Genomic DNA, 21,695 nt, shown 5'->3' with positions numbered 1-21,695 from the left:
ATCTGGTTGCTCCCCGCTCGGACCCTTCATTAGTTTTCCATGTTGGATAAGTCTTATAACTCACAAGGCACTGCACGAGCCTACCTTACCTTTATCATTTTTCCAATATACCCCAGCCATACCGAACTTCTTTCAGATTCTTGAACTTGTCTAAGTCTCCCTGCGTTTAGCATATTCCCTCTGAAATAATTGTTCCTGTGCCCCTTTCCATTTAAAAACGATTCAGTCATTAATTTATGTCTATACATGAAAATGGAGGAAAGTTCATACTGTATAAAAGATGTGCAATGAAAAAGTGATTGTCTCTTCTATATTTTCCATTTTTATGTGGTCAGATTTATGACTCATTTTTTAATGGTGCTCAAGTATATGGCTTATTTTTGAACTTTCGTTGTTTTATTTTTACCTTACAATTTTTGATCAACCTAGAATATCTTTTGATTTAGGAGGTGAGGCTAAGAGTCATCTCTTTTTTCCTCGTTACCTACTCAGTTATCCCAATACAATTTATCGAATAATTCATCTGATCTTCTGTTTTAAAGTGCCACCTTGGGGCGCCTGAGTGGCTCAGTTGGTTAAGCATCTGCCTTCAGTTCAGGTCATGATCCCAGCATTCTAGGATCAAGCTCCAGGTTTGGCTCCTTGGTCAGTGGGGGAACCTGCTTCTCCCTCTTCCTCTGCCACTCTCCTTGCTCATTCTCTCACTCTCTCAAATAAATAAAATCTTAAAAAATAAAAATAAACTGCCATCTTTAGGGCTCCTGGATGGCTCAGTTGGTTAAGCAACTGTCTTCGGCTCAGGTCACAATCCCAGGGTCCCGGGGTCGAGTCCTACATTGGGCTCCCAGCTCCATGGGGAGTCTGCTTCTCCCTCTGACCTTCTCCCCCTCATTCATTCTCTCTCTCCCTTTCTCTCTCTCAAATAAATAAATAAAATCTTTTTTTAAAAAATTAAAGAAGAAAAAGAAACCGGAAACCAGTTTAAAAAAAAATACTACCTTTATCTTGTACTCTGTTCTCATCTTATTTCAGTCTCTTCTAGTGTTCTTGTACTCATGCACTGTACCAAACTGTTTCTGGTAATGTCACTTTACAGTATTTTTTAAACAAATGGTGGAACTACTATTATTATTATTAAATATTTTTTAATGGTAGAACTAGTCTCATCTTAGAACTCTAGTTTTTCAGTATTTTATGGCTTTTCTTAAATGTTTAATTTTCTATATGGACTTCAGAATTAACATGTTTTGTTTCTTTGTTTAAAACTCTAGATATTTTTGAGAATATGAATTTTTAGACACCTGAACATTTGGTGACTTTATAATCCTAGAGTTTCCTATCTAAAATTTTCTTTCCATTTTATCACATCTTTTAAATTTTTTTAGTACCATTTTAAAGATTTCTTCATAGATGTTTATACATTATTCTTCGATATTTCACCTTCTTTTGTTGTCATTGGACTAGAATCACTATATTTTTAAAAACTGATTGTTTTTTCAGGATGCCTGGGTGACTCGGTCGGTTAAGTGTCCAACTCTTGGTTTCATCTCAGGTCATGATCTCAGGGTCATGGAATCGAGCCCCATGACAGGCTCTGCACTGGGCATGGAACCTGCTTAGGATTCTCTCTCCCCCTCCCCCTCCCTCGCACTTCACTGTCTCTTAATAACAACAACTGTTTTTTCAAACAAATAGAAACAGACCCAAAAGAGAACAAACTAATGGTTGCCAGAGGGGAGGGAAGTAAGGGGATAAGTGCAGTGGGTGAAGGGAGTGGAAATACAGGCTATCAGTTATGGAATGAGTAAGTCACGGGGTTGAAAGGTACAGCATAGGGAATGTATCAGTGATATTGTAAATAGGATGGTGGATGGTGGCAGGTGCTAGCTACACTTACGACCATAGCATCGGGCGTAGACTTGTTGAACTGCTATGTTGTGCACCCGAAACTAGTGTGACATTCTGTATCGACTACTTCAATTAAAAAAAAAATTGATTTGTTTTTTGAACTGAGAAAGGCTGTTAATTTCGAACACACTGTCCTTTCAATATTCATGTATTGTTTATAATAGATTTTTAGTGTAGTCACAGCTCTCCCGCAGTCCATACTATGCATAGCTAACTTCCATTCTTCCTTAAGATGTCAGCTTAAAATTCACTTTGCAGCAGTCCTTTCTCAACTTCCAAATCTCGGGGAGAGATCTCTGTTTTACTCCTCTTACTTTTCCTTCATAGTGCTTCGTATAGTTAGAAATTACACAGTTTCAGTGTAATTTTGTTATTGTCTAATATGTGTCTTACTTTTGTCTTGTAATCTCCCCGGGAAAGAACTGTGTGTAATTTCTTCCTCATGCCATCTTCAAGGCCGTGCATAGTTCCTATGTGCCACGTATAGTAGATGCTGCTTGTCAGTGAGTGGATGGGCTGGTTAATAGGTTGAGTGGGTGATTGAAGTGTCCCAAGTTTTGGAAATGTGCCTATTTCTAATCTTTTAATCTATTAGTTTTATTTTATTAGTTTATTCCCAAAATAAAAGCTGGGAACTTGGTATACTTCCGGCATGCATTTTAAAATTTTTTTTTTTTTTAAGGATTTTATTTATTTATTTGACAGAGAGAAATTACAAGTAGGCAGAGAGGCAGGCAGAGAGAGAGAGAGGAGGAAGCAGGCTCCCTGCTGAGCAGAGAGCCCGATGTGGGACTCGATCCTAGGACCCTGAGATCATGACCTGAGCCGAAGGCAGAGGCTTGACCCACTGAGCCACCCAGGCGCCCCTCCGGCATGCATTTTTAGACAAGGTTCTCAGCGACTAGGAGTTTAAGCATATCCGTTGATGTTGATGTGTTCACGGTTTTGTTGATTCACCTTGTCAGACAGACTTGGCATTTCCCTCTTTCAAACTTGTTCTTTTCAAGTGGTCTGAAATGTGGCATGAGTGAAATTGCTCTGACGATAATAATTCTTTTATATTTTTAAATATCACTTCAAAATTTTGGAGTAATTTAATATTTTTACTTCAGTGTTACAATTTGTGGGATTGAGGTTTGGTGAGATCAAATCCTCACTGTCACAAAACTTCCAGTGGCTGGGCTGGATCCAAATTTCGAAGTTTTCCAACTCCTGATTCCGTGTTCCTTCAACTGTGGTATCTTCCAAATGGCTGGACTATTATTGCCTGTCTTCCAGGAACGTATTTGTAGTATTGTAGGGAGTGGATCTCTCATACCGCTTTGCTCTAGCAAGGCAGATTTCATATGGTTAACTGATGACACCATCATATTTTTGTAACTTTTCCCCCCGTCAGTGTATCTCCCTCATTTTTAAATAGCCTTTTAAGAGCAGTTCTAAATTCATAGCAAAATGGAGCAGAAAGTACAGAGAATTGCCATATGTACCCCGTCAGCCTACACACACAACCTCCCCTGCTATCATTTGTCTACACCGGAAGTGATAACGTTTGTTACAATTGATGAACCTACCTTGACATACCAGTATCACTCAGAGGCCATAGTTTATGTTAGGGTTCATTCTTTTTTTTTTTTTTTTTTTTTTTTAGGGTTCATTCTTGGTGGTGTGCATTGTTTGGGTTTGACAAATGTATAGTGGCATGTATCCACTGTTACAGTATCGTAAAAAATATTGGGCACCTGGGTGGCTCAGATGGTTAAGCATCTACCTTCGGCTCGTGTCATGATCGTGGAGTCCTGGGATTGAGCCCCACATCGGGTTCCCTGCTCTTCGGGGAGCCTGCTTCTCCCTCTGCCTGTGCCTCTCTCTCCGTTTCTGATGAATAAATAAAATCTTAAAAAAAAGAAAAAGAAGAATATTGCACTGCCCTTAAAAGTCCTCTGTGCTCTGCCTGTTCATCCCTCTCTCCCCACTAACCTCCGGCAGCCACTGATCTTTTTTACCTTCCTCAGGGTTTTGCCTTTTCTAGAACGTCATAGAGTTGGAATCATACAGTAGGTAGGCTTTTTAGATTATCTTCTTTCCTAAGTAATAACACATTGAAGATTTCTCCATGTCTTTTCATCGTTTGATAGCTCATTTCTTTTTAGCTCTGAATATAATCTTCATTTTCTGGATGTACCACAGTTCATCTGTTTACCTGCTAAATGACCTCTTGATTGCTTCCAAGTTTTGGCGATTACGAATACTGATATGAACACCCATGTGCAGGTGTTTAGGTGGACAGAAATTTCCAGCTCATTTGGGTAAATGCCAAGGTGCGTGATTGCTGGATCGTATGGTAAGAGTATGTTTGATTTTGTAAGAAAGCTGAAACTGTCTTCCAAAATGGCTATATGATTTTTACATTCCCACCAGCAATAAGGGAGAGTTCCTAGCGCTCCGCATCCTTCCCTGCATTGATACTGTCAGTGTTCTGGATTTTGGCCATTCGAATGGGTTTGTAGCAGTATCTCATTGTTTTAATTTGCATTTCCTTAATGATATATGATGTAGAGCATCTTTTCATATGCTTATTTGCCATCGGTATATCTTCTTCAGTGAGGTGTCTGTTTAGATCTTTTGCCCATTTTTAAATCAGGTTGCTTGTATTCCTTTTTATCTTTTTAATACTCTCTTTTAACAGTTGTTTTTTCTTGGGTATCATCTAGTGGAAATACACAGAGGGCTTTGAGGACATTGAGAATGGTTTATTTTTTTGAAGGAAAACTCCTCTCTTTCTCCTTTTCTCCTTTTCCTTTGTCTTTCAGTTATACCTGCCGCCACTTGCGGAGATATGTTTATGTGTTGGACAAACTGTGTTTCCCCCACTCTCACTGTTCTACGCTTCAGCATTGCTTCTCGACCCTCAGTGACAATGGAGAGGAACTCTTGTCTTTAACTTGCTCTCACATTCTCAGATCCTATGCTTCCAGGTTATTAACTCTGCTGTCCATTTACTGCATGCTGCATGCTCTAAGTGACTGCTCATTGCATGCTCGAATGGGACGCGTATCAGTGAAATGATGACAGACGATAATTTATATTTGAAAGGATGCTAAATAATTCTTTAAAATAACGGCTGGGATTTGTTTCCTTGCAAATGTCTTCTTAAGTACTTTATGTTTCAGGGGAGAGAGAAAAGCTCTCAACTACACAGTTGTCATGTAAACTTGACAGAACTTTTCTAGACTTTGCTCCATTTGGAAATCTTTTGATTTAATATATATACTAGTCGGGAGTGCTCTGATTTGTATATGGATGGACTCTACAGTTGCCATTAATTACACGTGAATTTTGAGTTCTCTTCTGAGAGCCGGCTCGGGCACTTCCCCCCATGTTTTGATAGAAGCACATTCAGCTAAGCAGGTTTGATTTTATAAGAAGGTAGAAATTATCCTTTGGGTTTTGTATTTCTTCCTCCTTTTATTTATGTACAGAGTAGTTATAAAATCAGCAAGTGCAGTGTGTCATGGATGAGTGTAGATCAAACAGAACAATGGTGGGAGTAGTAAGAAAGAAACAAGGCATTGATGTCAAGTATCAGAGAAAATCAGCACCTGCTGTTTGGTGTCTGCACCAAAATAGAGGGATAGTTTGACATTACTGCCTTGTACTTGCAGTTGGCACTTTAAACACACATTTCTGTAAGTCAGAGAAGACTTCTACACCAGCCCTGCCTTGTTAGCTAGGTAGGATGCTTGAGGCAGTGTCTCCTCTGTGGAATGACTTAGAGGAAGAAGGAAAAAGTCCCACGACCGCCTTCTGAAAGTAGCAGATGTTTTGAATTAAAATAGATCTTTTCAGGTGAAGAAACATACAAAAGCTTTACTCTACACAGGCTATTTAAGTGAAAACACTTTGATTTTTAAGAGTAGAAGGTAGGGTGCCTTGGGTGGGGTGGCTCAGCCCGTTAAGCATCTTGCCTTCCAGGGTCCTGAGACTGAGGCCCTCGTCGGGCTCTCTACTCAGCCTGGAGTCTGCTGCTCCCTCTCCCTCCTCCCAGCTTGTGTGCTTTTGCTCTCACTTGCTTTCTCTCACTCTCAAATAAATAAGATTCTTTTAAAAAAAAAGAGTAGAAGATAGTGTGACATCTAAGTTGACAGCATGTTCTTGGTGGGAGAAACATTTGTAGACTCATAATGATATTGGTCAGACTCTTATTGAATCAGTAGAGACATTTTTAAGAAATCAAAAGTCAGGGGTGCCTGGGTGGCTCAGTCAGTTAATCATCTGCCTTTGTCTCAGGTCATGATCCCAGGGATCCAGCCCTGCATCAGGCACCCTGATCAGCAGGAGCCTGCTTCTCCCTCTCCCTGCCACTCCCTCTGCTTATGTGTGCGTTCGAGCTCTCTCTCTCTCTGTCAAATAAATAAATCTTTAAAAAAAAGAAAGAAAAAAATCAGAGATAGAAAAGGAAATGAAAATAATAGAGTAAACTCTTTTGCTTATAACATGGAAGAATTTACCAAAGTAAAGCCATTTACTTTCAACTGACTTAGGTAAAGTGAGGGGGTATTGGGTAAGTGATAGTTTTAGGAATCAGGGACAGAATTTGTCTGTTTACGAGGAACGGAGAGAGCTGCCCCTACTCACTGAACCTCTAGAACAGGCAACATTAATTATTCTTGCCCTTATTTACCAGTGTACCTACCTGACTAGGGTTTTTCCAGAAAAAGAGAACAAGTAGGATCACACACACACACACGTGCAGCCGTGTGTACAGAGAGAATGAGAGATTGGGAATTACTTTAGGGAACTGGCTTTCGGATTGTAATGGCTGGCAAGTCTGAAATCTATTGGGGCAGGCTGGAAATTTAGGTAAGCATTGATGTTGTGGTCTTAAATATTAGATCCACAGTGCAGGTCTGGCGGCTGGAAACCCAGGCAGGACTTTTGTGTTAGAATTTTGGGAATGAATTTCTTCTTCCTCCGGAAACCTCAGTCTCTGCTCTTAGGGTCTTCACCTGATTGGAGGAGACCCACCTACGTTATAGAGAGTAATTTGCTTGTCGTAAAGTTGGCTGATTATAAATGTTAATCTCATTTATTACAAATGTTCATCCCACCCACAGATACCTTCATAGCAATATCTCGATGGGTGTTCAGCCACACCACTGGTACCATCCCTGGCCAAGTTGGCCCCTAAGGCTGCCATCAACTGTACTTCTCCTGTCTTTTCTCTGTGTATGTCTTCATGTACATGTCTGTCCTACCAGACGCTAAACCTCCTTGGTAGAGCCTCTGTCATACCCCTCCTCATGTGTCTGACCACAGCTCACAGCTGCGCAGTTCACCTGCTTTAACACCAGTGACAGCAGTTTGGGCCTTTGGCCATTTGTGATGGAGGCCATTATCCACTTGTCTCTGGGGTCACAGCCCTCCCGTCACAGGAACAGACAGGAGAGGGAGGCATACGGGGACACCTGGGCAGCTACAAGGCAGTGGAGGGAAAGGGACCAGGAAGACAAAGTCAGGAGGCATGAAGAAAGTAGGGAGGGGAACGGTAAAGGCAGCACACGGCCCAAGCCGCCTGTGATTGCTGAGCCCCTTTCACCCAGTTCCTGGCAGAGCTGAAGTGCACTTTGTTTCCAAGTTGGAACAGCGTTTCTTTCATGTTTTCTGTTTCCTCTTTTAGCACCTTTCCTGCAGCGCCTCAGCCCCTGCGCACTATGGTCCTTTTCTCATCCGCGGACGGGTGTTCAGTACTCCCAGCCAAGGTGGGGGTCCGTACCTCCAAAGGGTCTGTTTTCAGTGCAGGGCGGGCCCTCCTCAGGACTAAAAAGCCCTTGGGAAACGTCAGGCTGTGGTAGATCAGGTGGGTCCCCTGAGGAAATGTTCTGAGAGAACTTCATGGCATTTTCGAAATGCTGTCCCTTTGCAAGCCTGCCCCCTCTCTGGCTGTCAGCCATCTTCTCTCACCTTACTCCAGGCCTGTCACACCAGATGTGCTTTGTCTTGGCCCCCAAGTTCTGCCAGGTTTGGACCAGTTCTTCTGAATGGCAGAGAGGGAATACAGTAGTTGGTGATGCAGGCCCCGGAGTGAAGGCAGTGACCCCCCGACACCGGCTTTCCCGCGCCAGCTCGCGCCAGCTCATGTAGTCTGGGACGGGGGGCCGGGAACCTCCACCGTGGGATTTTCGCGAAAGGAGAGATCTGGTCGCCTGTGTGCCGTGTTCGTTTGTAGATGACGAACACTCTGCATCCACGCGGACACGTGGTCAAATGTATGCTAGTCTGCAGGTGACAGATTTTTCTTTCAACAGAACTGTGTTGCACAGAAGAGCAGAGCAAGCCAGACGCCTGAATGGAGCCGTCTCAGGCTCACTGCACCGTCTCAAATAGCTTTTGGCTAAAAGTGTTTCACCAAAAGTACACAGTGTTTAAAATGTAACTGAGTCCCTGGAGAAAGGTATCAGCTTATCCCTAAAGAACTTTGCCTTAGTCTAACGCGAATTACTGCTATCTATAGCAGTAATTCTATAGATAGAAACCTCGGTCATTGTACTGCAGACTTCTTCCCAGTATAAAAATTGTTTTTATAGTGTCTCTGAGAGAATGCTTCTGGGTGCTTCCCATCTCAGGAGGCGGTGGAGTTCTTACTGTTTCATTGTTAGATTGGCCTGTTAAGTCCACCTGCCATTAACTCTTCAACCATTTTAAAATTTGTTTTAATAGGGGCACCTGGGTGGCTCAGTGGGTTAAAGCCTCTGCCTTCGGCTCAGGTCATGATCCTGGGGTCCTGGGATGGAGCCCCACATCGGGCTCTCTGCTCTGCAGGAAGCCTGCTTCCTCCTTTCTCTCTGCCTGCCTCTCTGGCTACTTGTGATCTCTGTCTGTCAAATAAATAAATAAAATCTTTAAAAAAAATTGTTTTAGTATACTAGAGATATGGTATAATCCTGGATTATTTTTTAATTGCATAAATTGCATATGTAAGGTAAAAAATGGTAGAAAATAGTGGATTTATATAAAGAAATATCTGCCAAAAGTTATTGAAATGCTAATATCTTGGGATTTATCCTAGGGAAATAACTTAACTCTAGGAAAGAGTTATATTTAGGAACCAAATAAAGGATTGGTCAAGTAAACTACATTCTGTCAACTCAAGGGAATATGATGTAGCCTTGAAAAATAATGTGAAGAAAAATAGAAATACAGAAAACTTTTGATATAATGTTAAGTGAGGAAAGAAAGAGCAGTAAAATCATATACTTCTATAAACAACTATATATTATATGCATCTGGACAAAAACTAGATGATATAGACAAGTAGTTGTGGAAATCAATGAAATATACATGACATTTTAACAATTTTAAATTTTTTAAGCATTTAAAAATTATGTAAATTTAAATTATAAGTTTCTCCTTTGTTTTTTCTCTGCCCTCCCTCCACTGCCCCAATTGAAGTGTGTATCTCTGGTTTTTCTTTTTTTTTTTTTTCTTCACCAGCATAATGTAATATCAATTTATTAGTTGGCAAAGACATACAGTGGTTTATGGAAAGAGACATAGTTCCTTGATCTGTGATCACAGAAAATTTCTCTCAGCATATTTTAGAATTTTTATAGTGTTTTTTTGGGGGGAAAGGGACGTTTTTCTAACTGAACTGGTTTATTATTCTAAGTAAGCACAATGTTAAATCGTGTCTAAACTGTAGTACTTTCAAATTTAGGAGTGTTTTCGCCATTTGGTATGTCTTTTATACTGTGGTTTAGAAAAATGACATCTGGTGCCATTTGATTGCTTTGAAAAAGGATTACATCTTAAGCGTAAATCTAGGACAATCTTCTAATGAGTTTCCTCAAAAGAGTTTTTTGGTTTTTTTTAAATTACTAGAACGGTCTTGTCATAGTGTATACCACTCACTAAATCTGTCATGAATAAATATTTGAAGCCATAGTAATAATTTTTCATGCATATGATACTGTCTTAATAATTCTATTGTGGCTCTGTGCTTTATTGATTTCTGTGCCACTTCTGTGGCATGAAATGAAATGCATTATTCCACTTAAACCATTATGGTTTCCTTTTGAATTACATATTCACTACTTGATCCTGTCATCAAGCTTATTCTGTGTTCTGTAATGTGGGGTTCGGTCTTCAGACTTACTTCTTTAGTACTCAGTGCCTGTAAGGCAAAACAGAACAGGTAAATTCAGATCAGAGAAGTTGGGAAAAATAAACAACATGTAGTTAAATTTTTTTAGAATCACTCTTTTAATGCATGTTTTCTGGTTTGGAGACTTGGGATTTTCTTTTCTCAAGAATTAAAAGAATGAATCTTTGGCTATGCATTCTGGACAAACCGGCCACCATCTCTGCTTGGTCTCAGAGCTGAGGTGGATGGCTTTGCCCACCACCTTCTCTTCACTTCTGTGACAGCGTACTCCTGGCTTTCTTCCCACAGGGTTGCCATTTCTTTTTAGGCCTTTGTTGTAAATATTAGAATTCCTTAAGGCCTGCTCCTAAAGCCCTCCTCTCTTTTCACTTAAGCTCATACTTCAGGCATTTCCATCTCCTTCTATGACTGTACAGGTCATCCATGTGGCAGTATGTCCCAAATGACCAACTCCAGCTGCACTTCTGAGCTCCAGCCCCACACTGTCAGCTGCCACAGTGTTAACATCACCCCATCTCCCAGGCCAACTCTTAAACCTTTCTCCACAAACTTTTTCTTTTTGTCTCCTCTGTCCTGGCAAGTGGTGTCTCCCGCCATCAAGACACTTATGCCCATCTCTTAAGAATCGTCAGGATTTTCTTTCCCTCACCTCCTACATCCATCCTCTATCCATTTCTGTTCTGTTTCGAAAATGTAAATGGAATGTGTCCTCTTTCCTCTGTGCCTGCTGCCAGCCACGCCAGCTCAGACCATCCCCACCTCACGCATAGTGGTGGTTTCCTCTGCTCTCAGTACAGACCACCTGCCCCCAGTCCCTCACCAAGCAACCATCTGAAGAGAATCGAAATCAGATTCCTTCTCTTCCTTGCTCAGATGGCCTCAGTGGCCACCCTCTGTCTTTGGGATGGCACACTCTCTAGCCACACCAACGATCTTCCTTTTCCAGGATTTGCTGATCCCTTTCCTGTCTTAGGCCTTTGCACATGTTCAGAATGTTTCTTTCTCTACTCTACTCCGTATTTTCTACACTTCTAACTTTCTTGCATAGGGGTTTTCCCTTATCCCTAAATCCATTGTTATGCTTGATACTATGTTTCTGTTCACACACACATTCTCTCTCTCTCCCTCTTTTTTAGAGTACACTGTAAGCTCCAGGAGGACAGAAAATGTGTGGTTTTTAGTCCGCTCAACATTAGCACCAAATGTGATACTTAGGTCCACAAAATGGCCGCTCTTCAGAGATTTCTTGGCCAAAAGCAATAAGGTGGCAATCCTGTTAAAATACTATTGCAGGGGCGCCTGGGTGGCTCAGTCCATTGAGTGTCTGACTCTTGGTTTCCGCTTGGGTCATAATGTTGGGGTCGTGAGATCAGGCCCCACATTGGGCTCTGCACTGGGCATGGGGCGTGCTTAAGGTGCTCCCTCTGCCTCTGCCCCCCACCCTTTCCCTCAACAAATAAATAAATAAAGCTACTACATCTTCAAAAAAGCATTCAAGATAGCACCACTAGATAATGAAGTATCCTGGTGATAGTTTCTGTAGCTATGTAGTAAAATTGCCTGGCATATGCCATTCATTACTCCTTTCCTTAAATATTTTATAAACTTTTACTTTTCGGTTTATATGGTAAACCATGGCCATCAAAGCAGTATCAGTATGCTTTGAAAGGTACCTCGTAAAAATGCAAAAATAATATTTTCTCGGGTGGCTGTAGTTAAGCAGAAGAAACTCAAAGGGAAAAGTAAAATTATTTTAAATTTTGCCTCTTGAAATTTAAGCACAATACTATAAAATAACCTGAAAATAGCGTAGTTTTAACAAGCTTTATCACCACCTTCCACCCCTACAGTTTTTCTTTGGCATAAATAAATTATGGAGGCTGCCGGCCATAATAGTGGTAACGGAATGAAGGTTCAGAAATATGGATAAGAAATAAAGTATATCACAGCATGTATTAAAAATTCTATTTAACTTCCTTTTTAATTCAAAATTCTTTAGTAGAGAAGCAGATTTGTTACACTATCCTTTCTTGGAAATGTTTTTTAAAAATGTTTTCAATGTGTTATGTCTACAAATATTGGTAAGATTTATTGAAGACCGACAGTGGCATTAAAACCCCACTCGAAACAAATGCTTCTCTAGCCTGCCATGGTCATCTGCCCTGAACTATCACCCAATTGTACAGGGTATTGTCCAGAGGGAAGAAATTTAGATTAAATCAATAATTAAAACATAACAGAAGATACTTATTCTGGGAGAAGGATGTTATGAGAATTTGGACATATGGAAACAAACTTAGAAAGAAGTGACAGAATCTTAGGGAAAAACCATATGAAATTCATATGTGATCCAAAAAAATGGTGATTTCCCCGCCCTGCAAATGTTCTCAGGTATAGAGCGTTGGTAAAGGAGGCACATCACAGCGTTTTACCTGTGGGTGTATAGATATAAGCGGAGTTCCTGAAGGTGAACAGGGCAGATAACAAATTAAAATTTCTCGTGCAGGTTAGACTGTGTATGGAGGACTTGGAGAGGGTACAGAATTCCCCCCACTCCCCCGCCATTGGATGCTCTTCCCCTGGGGCTGCCATTTGCAGGGAATTCCGTGTGCATATTCAGACATGCAGAGTTGCATAACTGCTTATTAGAGAAATATTCTTGGTCACTAAATGTCCGAGAGACTGAAACTTACAGGGTTTCCCATATATGGAAGAAAAGTGATTCCGCCTACTCTCCATGCATTGGCACGTCATGATGCCAGCCCTTACGTTTATTTGACTTCCAGAATTTAAATAGGCGGTGACATAAATCAGAAGTTAACGTTTGTTGAAGTAATCTACTGGCGCTCAGTAACTCTGTTGTCACGCTTGTGATGAGGAAGGTAAATCCTTTTAAGTGTGGCCCTGAGTAGGAGTGGCATTTGTTCTAAAACCGTCCCTCTAAGTTAGATGGACAACAAAATTACTAATTTCTATCTTACAAAAGATGAGGACGCGGAGGAGACTGTAGAGAAATTAAATGGTTTGGCAGAGACCACACAGCAAAGCAGAAGTAGAACCCAAGTCTCTTAGAGTCTCTGCTCTGATCAGTTTCATCTTCACTGAATGTCACTGCCTGAGAAAGAGAGAAACGCATCTCACCATACGTGTGCAGAATGAATTACTCTTAATAGATAGCTGCTTCTATTTTTTAAAAATCTCAGTTCACTCCTGTTACATTTTTAGTCTCCACCCTACAGATCTGAGCCGGAATGGGAACTGAAGAGTTCCTCATTTTCGTAGGCATTTGTCCCCTCTGCATTCTTACATTGATCTAAACTAGAGTCAGATGTGTTCCAACAGGCCGCTCGTTTTCTATAACAATTCTGTGAACTAGCTGTCTATAATAGGTAGTTCATTAAAAATTAATTTTTAAATGAACTTGAGATGTACAGTATAGATTTTCTACAGGCTGTATCGTGGAGCATGCATACCAAATATTTTCCTTGCCCAGTAATGCTAATAGTAGCCACTATTTATTGGGCTCTTGCTCTGTAACAGACATGGGTCTAATTATTAACTTTTCATTTTAATCCTCAAGGCAGCTCTCTGAGATAGTTAATTATCCCCATTTCATATGCGAGGGAAGTGATGCATGAGGCTGTCTTAATACTTTGCTAGAAGATGGTAAAGCCAATATGGAAATGCAAATATTCTGGCCCTAAAAGTCCCATTTTTAACATTTTACTGCCTCCCATCAAGCTTTTTAACAACAGTATGATTTTATGATAACTTTGCCTTTCAAATTATTTTGACCCATCTTAAAAAGCCCACTACAAATCTGATATTGTTTGATGATTATATATCTTAAGCTAATTGTTTTTAAGGTCTTGAACTTCTGTTCTTGGCACACCCACAATTTCCCTTGGAGATAGTTCATAAAACTGATGAAAATTTAAAATTAGAGTGTAGGTTATAGATTCAGAAATTCAAAACTGTATTTCTCTTCCTCTAAATTCTGTATATGGACCATTTAGTGTGGTTGTTCCTATCTAAACATGTAGTCTCTCCTGGTTTTCAAAGCTACTAATCCTTACAAAAATCCTTACTTTGACATATCAGATTTCCAAGTTTGGTGTTAATTTTTGACATAGATTTGATTTTTTTTTTCTCAAAGTAATAGTAGATACAAGCTGTTCTCAAAAGATTTTTAACCAGATTTCACAAAGCAAGCATCGAGAGGCAGGTTTTTAAGGCACCCCAGAGAATGAATTGTACATTTTACTTGCCACTGGGAAAAGAAACAAGCAGTTTGCAACTAGATATAATTTCTAAAAGTGACTTAAAGTCTGAGAGCTCCCTTGTTATTCCTCTGTTCAGTGTCTACCCGTTGTGCTACTTTTCTGTCATTAGACAAGCAAACCAAATAAGTTTTCCTGGGGATTTAGAAGTATAGCTAACTGTCGTATGTGCATGTGTGTGTTAGTCCAGATGACATTTATATAGAGTTTTAAAATGTTTGTTAAATGTGTTGTACCTCAGGCTGACGCTAGGAATTTCTTACGTGCATTCATTTCAAGTAGCACAGAGTATAAGCTAGTAGGAAATTCAAGTCCTGTTACTCCTGACAGTAGAAGTTTGAAGAATTTAACATATGGTCTGTCCATCCTAGCCCACAGGGCTTATGGCAGCAGTGGGAATCTGGCAGAGAGAGCAATGTAGGTCTTGTTAAGGGAGGCCCACCTTTTAGGATTCATGTCATATCCTTCAGTCCTGAACTTACAAAATCACATTTAATCACATTTAAAGGTAGCAGTTAGTATCTTTTCTGTAGAAAGTAAAGGAAGTATCAACAAATCAATCTAGAACCAGTGAAGACATGGCTGCCGGTATATTTATTTCGACGTGTTCAATAAGAAAAGAGCATCTGGGGAATACTTTTCGTAGGTTAGCTGATTGTACGATAGTCTCTTCTAGCCTTGAATGGTCAGGTTGGAGAGCCTCACTGTGGATTAAATACTGGTCAGTGAAATGCAATGGGCAATCATCTGTGGCTTGTTTTTTTTTTTTTTTCCTTCTTGCTGTTTCCTTGTCTTGTGTAACAACATTACTATAGCAAGCAAGATATTGAAGCAATGTGTAGTCTAGTTTAATGGAAAAAAAAGAGCCTTAATTTTCACCAATTTTCTTTTTTTAATATGCCTTCTGAGGAATCGCTCAGTGTCTTTGGATTTCTGTGCCCAGGCACTAAACTGCAACAGGAGGTGTCCAGGCTACAAAATTTTGTATGACACTTGGTGTGACTGTTGCAAGAGTCTATGGCATTTCCTGTTACCATGGTTTAGAGACATTTTATTTTACCCTCACTGTCTGGTTTTCTAGTTCCTCCCTTCCTCTTGTGGATATAATGATGACAATAGCAACCTGTGTCTGCACCGAATGGGTGTACATTAATAACTTGTGGTCCACTGAAAAAGGGTCCACATGAGCTAGAATCATGACAGAAACTAAGTGGCATTGATTACAGACTTGTAAATGCAATTCATTTCTGTCCATGAGTGACTCTTGGGTTGTTTGTTCTTACTCTCCTTTTGCTCTGTTTGCCTGCATTCTTGTTATGTGGCCATTTCTGGGCTTAGCTGATTGTTCGGCAGGCAGTACATGCAGACTGCGTGCTTTTTAAAACTGCATCGGGGGCAAAATACTGTTACAGTAGATCCTCTGTTGCTTCCTGGGTACTCCATGTGCCACTTAGAAGTTTGACCAGAACTATAAATCCAAAGTTGTTGTTGTTGTTGTTTTGCCCTGAAGAAGCCGTAGCAACTATACCCATACTTTTTTCTTTTTTTATGTTTTTATTCATTTAAGTAATCTTTACACCCCAAATGGGGCTTGAGCACATGACCCCAAGATCAAGAATCACACGCTCTTCCGACTGAGCCATTCAGGTGCCCGCGTACCCATATTCCTGAGGGGAATTTCTCACTTACGAACAGCCACATCTTAAAAACTCACTTATCTCTTTCATTGTCTTTGTACCACGATGTACCCACTGACAACATACTAAGAATACCCATCTCCTGTGTACTCCTGTATGGGTTTTGTTGAAGAAGGTGAGGCAGACTTACTGAGGGGGACTGCTTCAGTGGGGTTTTGGAATAGGGGAGAGAGATTAGGCTCTCAACTCTGACTACAACAAAGGAAAGTGGGCTTCTAGCCAAACAACAAACTGGGGGGAGGTGAGTGCAGAAGGAAAATTATTAAGGAAGTAGGGTAATTCTTTTGGGTTTTTTTTTTTAAGATTTTATGTATTTATTTGACATAGAGAGATCACAAGTAGGCAGAGAAGCAGGCAGAGAAAGAGGGGGAAGCAGGCTCCCTGCTGAGCAGAGAGCCCGATGCGGGGCTCGATCCCAGGACCCCGAGATCATGACCTGAGCCGAAGGCAGCGGCTTAACCCACTGAGCCACCCAGGCGCCCAGAATTAGGGTGATTTTTTACTAAACTGGTGTAACAGGATTCTTACTGAAGGCAGGCTAGGGCTATTAGCTATGACCTGGGGGGATTTTAGAGGATGAATATTTAACCAGATATTAAGGGTGGGGGGACTCTGGCCAAATCAGCTTGACAGGATTCTTAACACTGGGCTCCTAGAGGACATGTCCAGGGATGGAAGGTGTTCATACTCAGGAACCTGACTAAAGTCGGGTCCAGGAAAGAGTCTTTTTTTAGATCGTGTACTACCAATGAGGATGGTCTTCCTTTCGGCATCCAAATAACCACATCTGTCTGTCCCTCGAGCCTCTGAAAGCAGGAGTTGGATTTATCATTTTTAGTAAGATCCCTCTGGTTTATGTATTTTCCTTGTTGTTGTTGTTTATAGCTAGAGTATAGGTCTAAAAGCTCTACTTGGATATTGTAAAGTTTGTCAGGAGTCACATTGTTTTCGATGTGAGTGAATATGGTGAAAACCTCAATATAATAGCAAAAACATTTCACATTTGAGCCTCCGAGAGGTTATTCTGACAGATTTGATCCATAAATAGGACAGGTGGGCGGAGGGGTGCTCTCAGGTGGGCTTCCCTGACGGAAGTGACTTTTAAAAAGTGATTTGAGGATAGAAATTTGGTAGATCAGTAGGTTGTTCCCAGCATGGGGGGGCGGCATGAAAGACAATAGAGGCAAGAGTAGGCGAGGGAGACGAAGGGTTCACTTAGGAGGAAGGAGCGGGGATGGGACGGGGTGTGGGAGGGGAGGAGACCGAAAATTCAAGTGGAAGTGCCGTGAGGCCATCTGGAGACAGCTGTGCTGTGCACATGGAGAGCCCCGGCGAAGAGGAGAGCTGTGGGCAACTCGCACCCCCAGAGGAAAGAATGGTGGAAGATCAGCGTGTTTCTTCATGCAGTGAGAAAGACAGTGCATGGGCAAAGCCAAAAAGGAAGTGATCATCAAGTGGGTGACCATATAACTTACCCATCAAACCAGAACCCTTTAGGACACGAAAAGGGGACTCTATCGTTCCACGAGGACAGAATGCATGAACTGGGACTATCCTAGGCAAATGGGCACGGACCTTATCCCGTTATTATTAAATACCCTGTTTGGAGCTCATTAATAGATTACCAAAACAGGGGAAATTAAAATTCCAAATTTTGAAAATGGCACATCATACCCTCCCTTAAAAAAAGAAACTGTAAATAGTTAAAGTAGCAGATTCTGGCCAGGATTAGCAGACCCATTGCTGAGTCTGATTTGCAGGTGCTGGCGTTTTCGTGGGGGGTGGAGTCTAGGTTTAAATGAGGGGATGTGTGCAGGACCCTTCGCTACTGCTGGTGCCACACCCGAGGGGCCCACGCTCTGCTGCCGCGGTGACCGCAGCAACCAATTATCCGTGCTCTCAGCCTGGTTTCCGTTTGGGTTAACTTAAAGTAGTAAGTACTTGAAGCTTTCTGATGTTGCTGGCAGCTTTGTGCCTTTTGTTTGTGCCGATAATTCAGGAATTAAAGAGAAGTTAGTTTAGAAAACGATTTTTCATTCCAGCTTCAACATAATACAGCTCACATCTCCCTGTCTGTGCCAGTTCTCACTTTTCAGAAGCAAAAGACTTTTCACCGTCCTGTTATTGAATTATTGAATATAGAATTCTCATTTTGCATTAAGGTAAACCTTAAAGATGTTTTCAGCAGCAGCATGCTTTTCCAGTTCCCGTTCTGCAGCAGATTGATGGCTAAAGAGTAATAATTTAATTTCCAGCTTTAAGTAAGAAAGATGAAACTTACTTTTGCTAGGAGTGAGATGGAGTGATCTTGGCAAATAATAGTGATGTGTTTTAGGTTTTTTTAAGCTTCAGAAAATCATTTAAAGAGATTCATGAAATGTTTACCAATAATCTGACTTGAACATGTCCTTCTTCCGTTCACTTGCATTTATTATTCCTTTTTCCTAGAATGTTCTTTCCTCAGATAGCTGCACACCTCACACCCTCACTTTCTTTAGGTCCTTGCTTAAATATCACCTTCTCAGTAGAGCCCTCTCTGGTTACCCCATTCTGAAACCAGAGTCCTGTCCAGACTCTGTTCTTTCTTCCGCTTTATTGTTATAAATGACATTCTAGAAGCAATGTGATTGTTCTTCACACCTCCAAGATGTAACTAGAGTAACTAGAACTCTGATGGAATAAAAATGTGAGCTTGTCTGATACCTCAGTAACCCAGTCCTTAGGGAATTGAGCTTTCTTTTAGTGTTAATTTGCATGTAAACAGGTTAACAGCCAGTCTGATCTTGGTTTGGAGGGAGTCATGCTGGTAATGACTAAGGATGAAACAGCAGAGCAGCACTGTTTCAAGTATAGCCCCCTGGAGAAAAGGCAGAATTTTTTTTTTTTTTTTTTTCAACTGAAGAGTTTGTACTACTGGCCCTGGAGACCCAAGAACCCTACCTGCCTTCTAGCTGGGAGAGAGGAACGGCCTCATCTTAACCACCTCCCTGTATCTGTGAGCTCAACCTGCTATAAAAGAAAAATATCAGACTGAGAGGCTTAAGCATCACACATTCATTTCCTCACAGTTCTGGAGGCTGGGGTCCAAGATCAAGGTACTAGTAGGTTTGGTGTCTGGTGAGGGCTCTCCCCTTAGGTTGCAGATGGCTGCCTTCTGTGGCTGTGTGCTCACATTTGCTCTTTGTGTAGGGTCGTAGGCAGAGGGGCGAGGGAGGTCATTCTTTAGTGTCTGTCCTCAGGAGAATAGTAATCCTGTTTAATCAGGGCCCCACCTTTATGACCTTGATTTAGCCTTAATTACTTCCTTACTCCAAATACAGCTACACTGGGGAGTTGAGGCTTCAACACATGAATTTTGGAGGAACACATACATTCAGTCCATAACATCCTGCATCCCAAATTATTTCTATTTCTGAGTTTCATTCAGTTAAACTTTTTTTGTGGTGTTTTTTTTTTTAAAGTTTGAGAGAGATTAGAGTGAGCGAGATGAAGGGCTTGATCCCAAGACCCCAGGATCATGACCTGAGCCAAAGGCAGGTGCTTAACTGACTGAGCCACCCAGGCACCCACAATTAAACATTTTTAGAGAAACTTTTAAGTATGTAGGTACTGTACTGGGTACCAAGAAGGCCAAAGTGAATTATTCCATCCTCAATAACTTTTTATTTTAGTAAAGGAGATACACTGGATACAGCTAACTAGAAAATGTGATGAGTGATTTTTTTTTTTCCCCCTAAGTTTGAAGGGTGGTGGGAATTTGCTGGGCAGACTGATGTAGGAAAGGGAAGTGTAGGCCAGGAGGTCAGTGTGAGCAAAGGTGTGACCTGTTCACCAATGAGCAGGTCAACATGGATAGTGTTTGAAGTGAAGTAGGGCATGGTGGGCTTGAACCAGAAATGCAAAACTGCTTCGTGGTCTTCCCTCATGGTGCCACAGTGTTATCTGAAAAAGGAGAGATTACCTAGTATGTTGATTTCTACAGTGAAGAAAAATGAGTTTTAAAAGACTAGAATGATTGGCACTTATAATCTACAGCATGAGACTAATTGTGCAAATAAAAGATGGTGCTACAAAGCACGTAATTAGTGGGATTATTTTAAGGGAATAAATTTTCTACACAAAGTGAGGTAAACGTTTACTTAGTGTCATATTTGAGAAATATAGGTAAAATTTAAAATAGTGTGACTATGAGAGGTTGGGAAAAATTGTACAATACAACTTCAAGTAAAGAAAAAAATCAAAAATCTTTGGTTTTCTCTAGCATTCCTTAATAAGCTTCTATACAAAATTTCTAAAACTATTTTTTTATGTAAGTGTTTAAAAATTGCTTTTCGCTTACCCTCTAGCCCAAAACAACAACAAAAACAGATAAAATGTAAGAAACCGCGGTTTTCAGAGTACTGGGCATCAGGCAGCAAAAGAAACTAATCCCTAATGGATGGAAAAAGAAGGGGGTGAGTCCTGTGAGTATCACAGCTCACTGTTCTAATAGAATTTTGAGACCACTGGTCAGTGGTTAATAAACCAACAGATGAGATCATAAAAATAATCTAAAAGAAGGCAGAAAAAAAGGAAATGGGGAAGAATGGGCAGGACCAAGAGAAAACCAATGGCCAAGTGCTAGACATAATCTTATCAATAGCAGTGGTCAAAAGAAAGTGAGAGTGACTTGAGAGCACAGGGTATTTTCAGGAATAAATAAAGAAGGCCATTTCATAATGACAAAAGGAGTCACTTCGACAGGAGAACTATTAGAATCCTAAATGTATGCACCAAATAAAGAACAGAGCTTCAAAATTAAAAAGGAAAAAAAAAATCCAAGTAGAAATAGAGACAATTCCACAACTAGAGAATTAAATACTTCTTTCTGAATAATTGATAGAACAAGTAGACAGAAAATGAGTGTGAATATTGGAAACTCAGACCAATTTGACCTAAATGACGTTTATAGGACACTCCAACCAATAACAGCCAAATACACTTTCTTCTCATTTGCATGTGGGAGCATTTATCAAGAAAGATCACATTCTATGCCATCAAACAAGACTTGGTAAGTACAAAAAAGATTCCAGTCATGGAAAGCATGTCCTCTGGTCACAAAGGAATTGGAACAGCAGTCAATAACAAATGGCTCTCTGGAAAATCCTCCAGATTTGGAAATCAAATAACATACTTCTGAATAACCCATAGATCAAAGAAGAAATGAATGGAATTTTAAAAAGTAATTTTGGCTAAAGAAAATACAGCAGATCAAAAATGCCACTAAAGCAGTATTTAGAGGGAAATTTATAGCCTGAAATGCCTATAACATGTTGGAAAAGAAGAAAAGTCTCAAATCAATGACCCCAGCTTCCACCTTAAGAAACTAGAGAAAGAAGAGCAAATTAAATCCCAAAAAGGAGACTAAAGACAGAGAGCAGAACTCAGTGATATAGAAAACCAGAAAGCCGTAAGAGAAAATCAATAAAACCAGAAGTTTATTTCTTGAAAAGGTCAATAAAAGAAATACATCTCTGGGGGCGCCTGGGTGGCTCAGTGGGTTAAAGCCTCTGCCTTCGGCTCAGGTCATGATCCCAGGGTCCTGGGGTCGAGCCCTGCGTTGGGCTCTCTGCCCGGCAGGGACCCTGCTTCCTCCTCTCTCTCTGCCTG

The 21,695-nt window shown here is 40.7% G+C and overlaps 1 protein-coding gene across 2 annotated transcripts in view; it reads left to right on the top strand.

Moving 5' to 3' along the window:
* Positions 1-21,695, top strand: part of DYM (dymeclin) — a 344,284-nt gene that overhangs the window by 195,814 nt on the left and 126,775 nt on the right. The window contains exon 14 of one of the 2 annotated variants that reach the window (XM_046025176.1): positions 4,719-4,883. The exons of the other annotated variant lie outside the window; for it this stretch is intronic. Coding sequence (XP_045881132.1) covers positions 4,719-4,883 — 165 coding nt within the window. The remainder of the gene's footprint in view (positions 1-4,718; positions 4,884-21,695) is intronic. 2 annotated transcript variants of the gene reach the window in all.

Source organism: Meles meles, chromosome 12 (assembly GCF_922984935.1).
Source record: "Meles meles chromosome 12, mMelMel3.1 paternal haplotype, whole genome shotgun sequence".
NCBI classification, from domain to species: Eukaryota; Metazoa; Chordata; class Mammalia; order Carnivora; family Mustelidae; genus Meles; species Meles meles.
The sequence above is the reverse complement of the archived record's forward strand: the minus strand, read 5'-3'. Positions and strand labels throughout refer to the sequence as shown.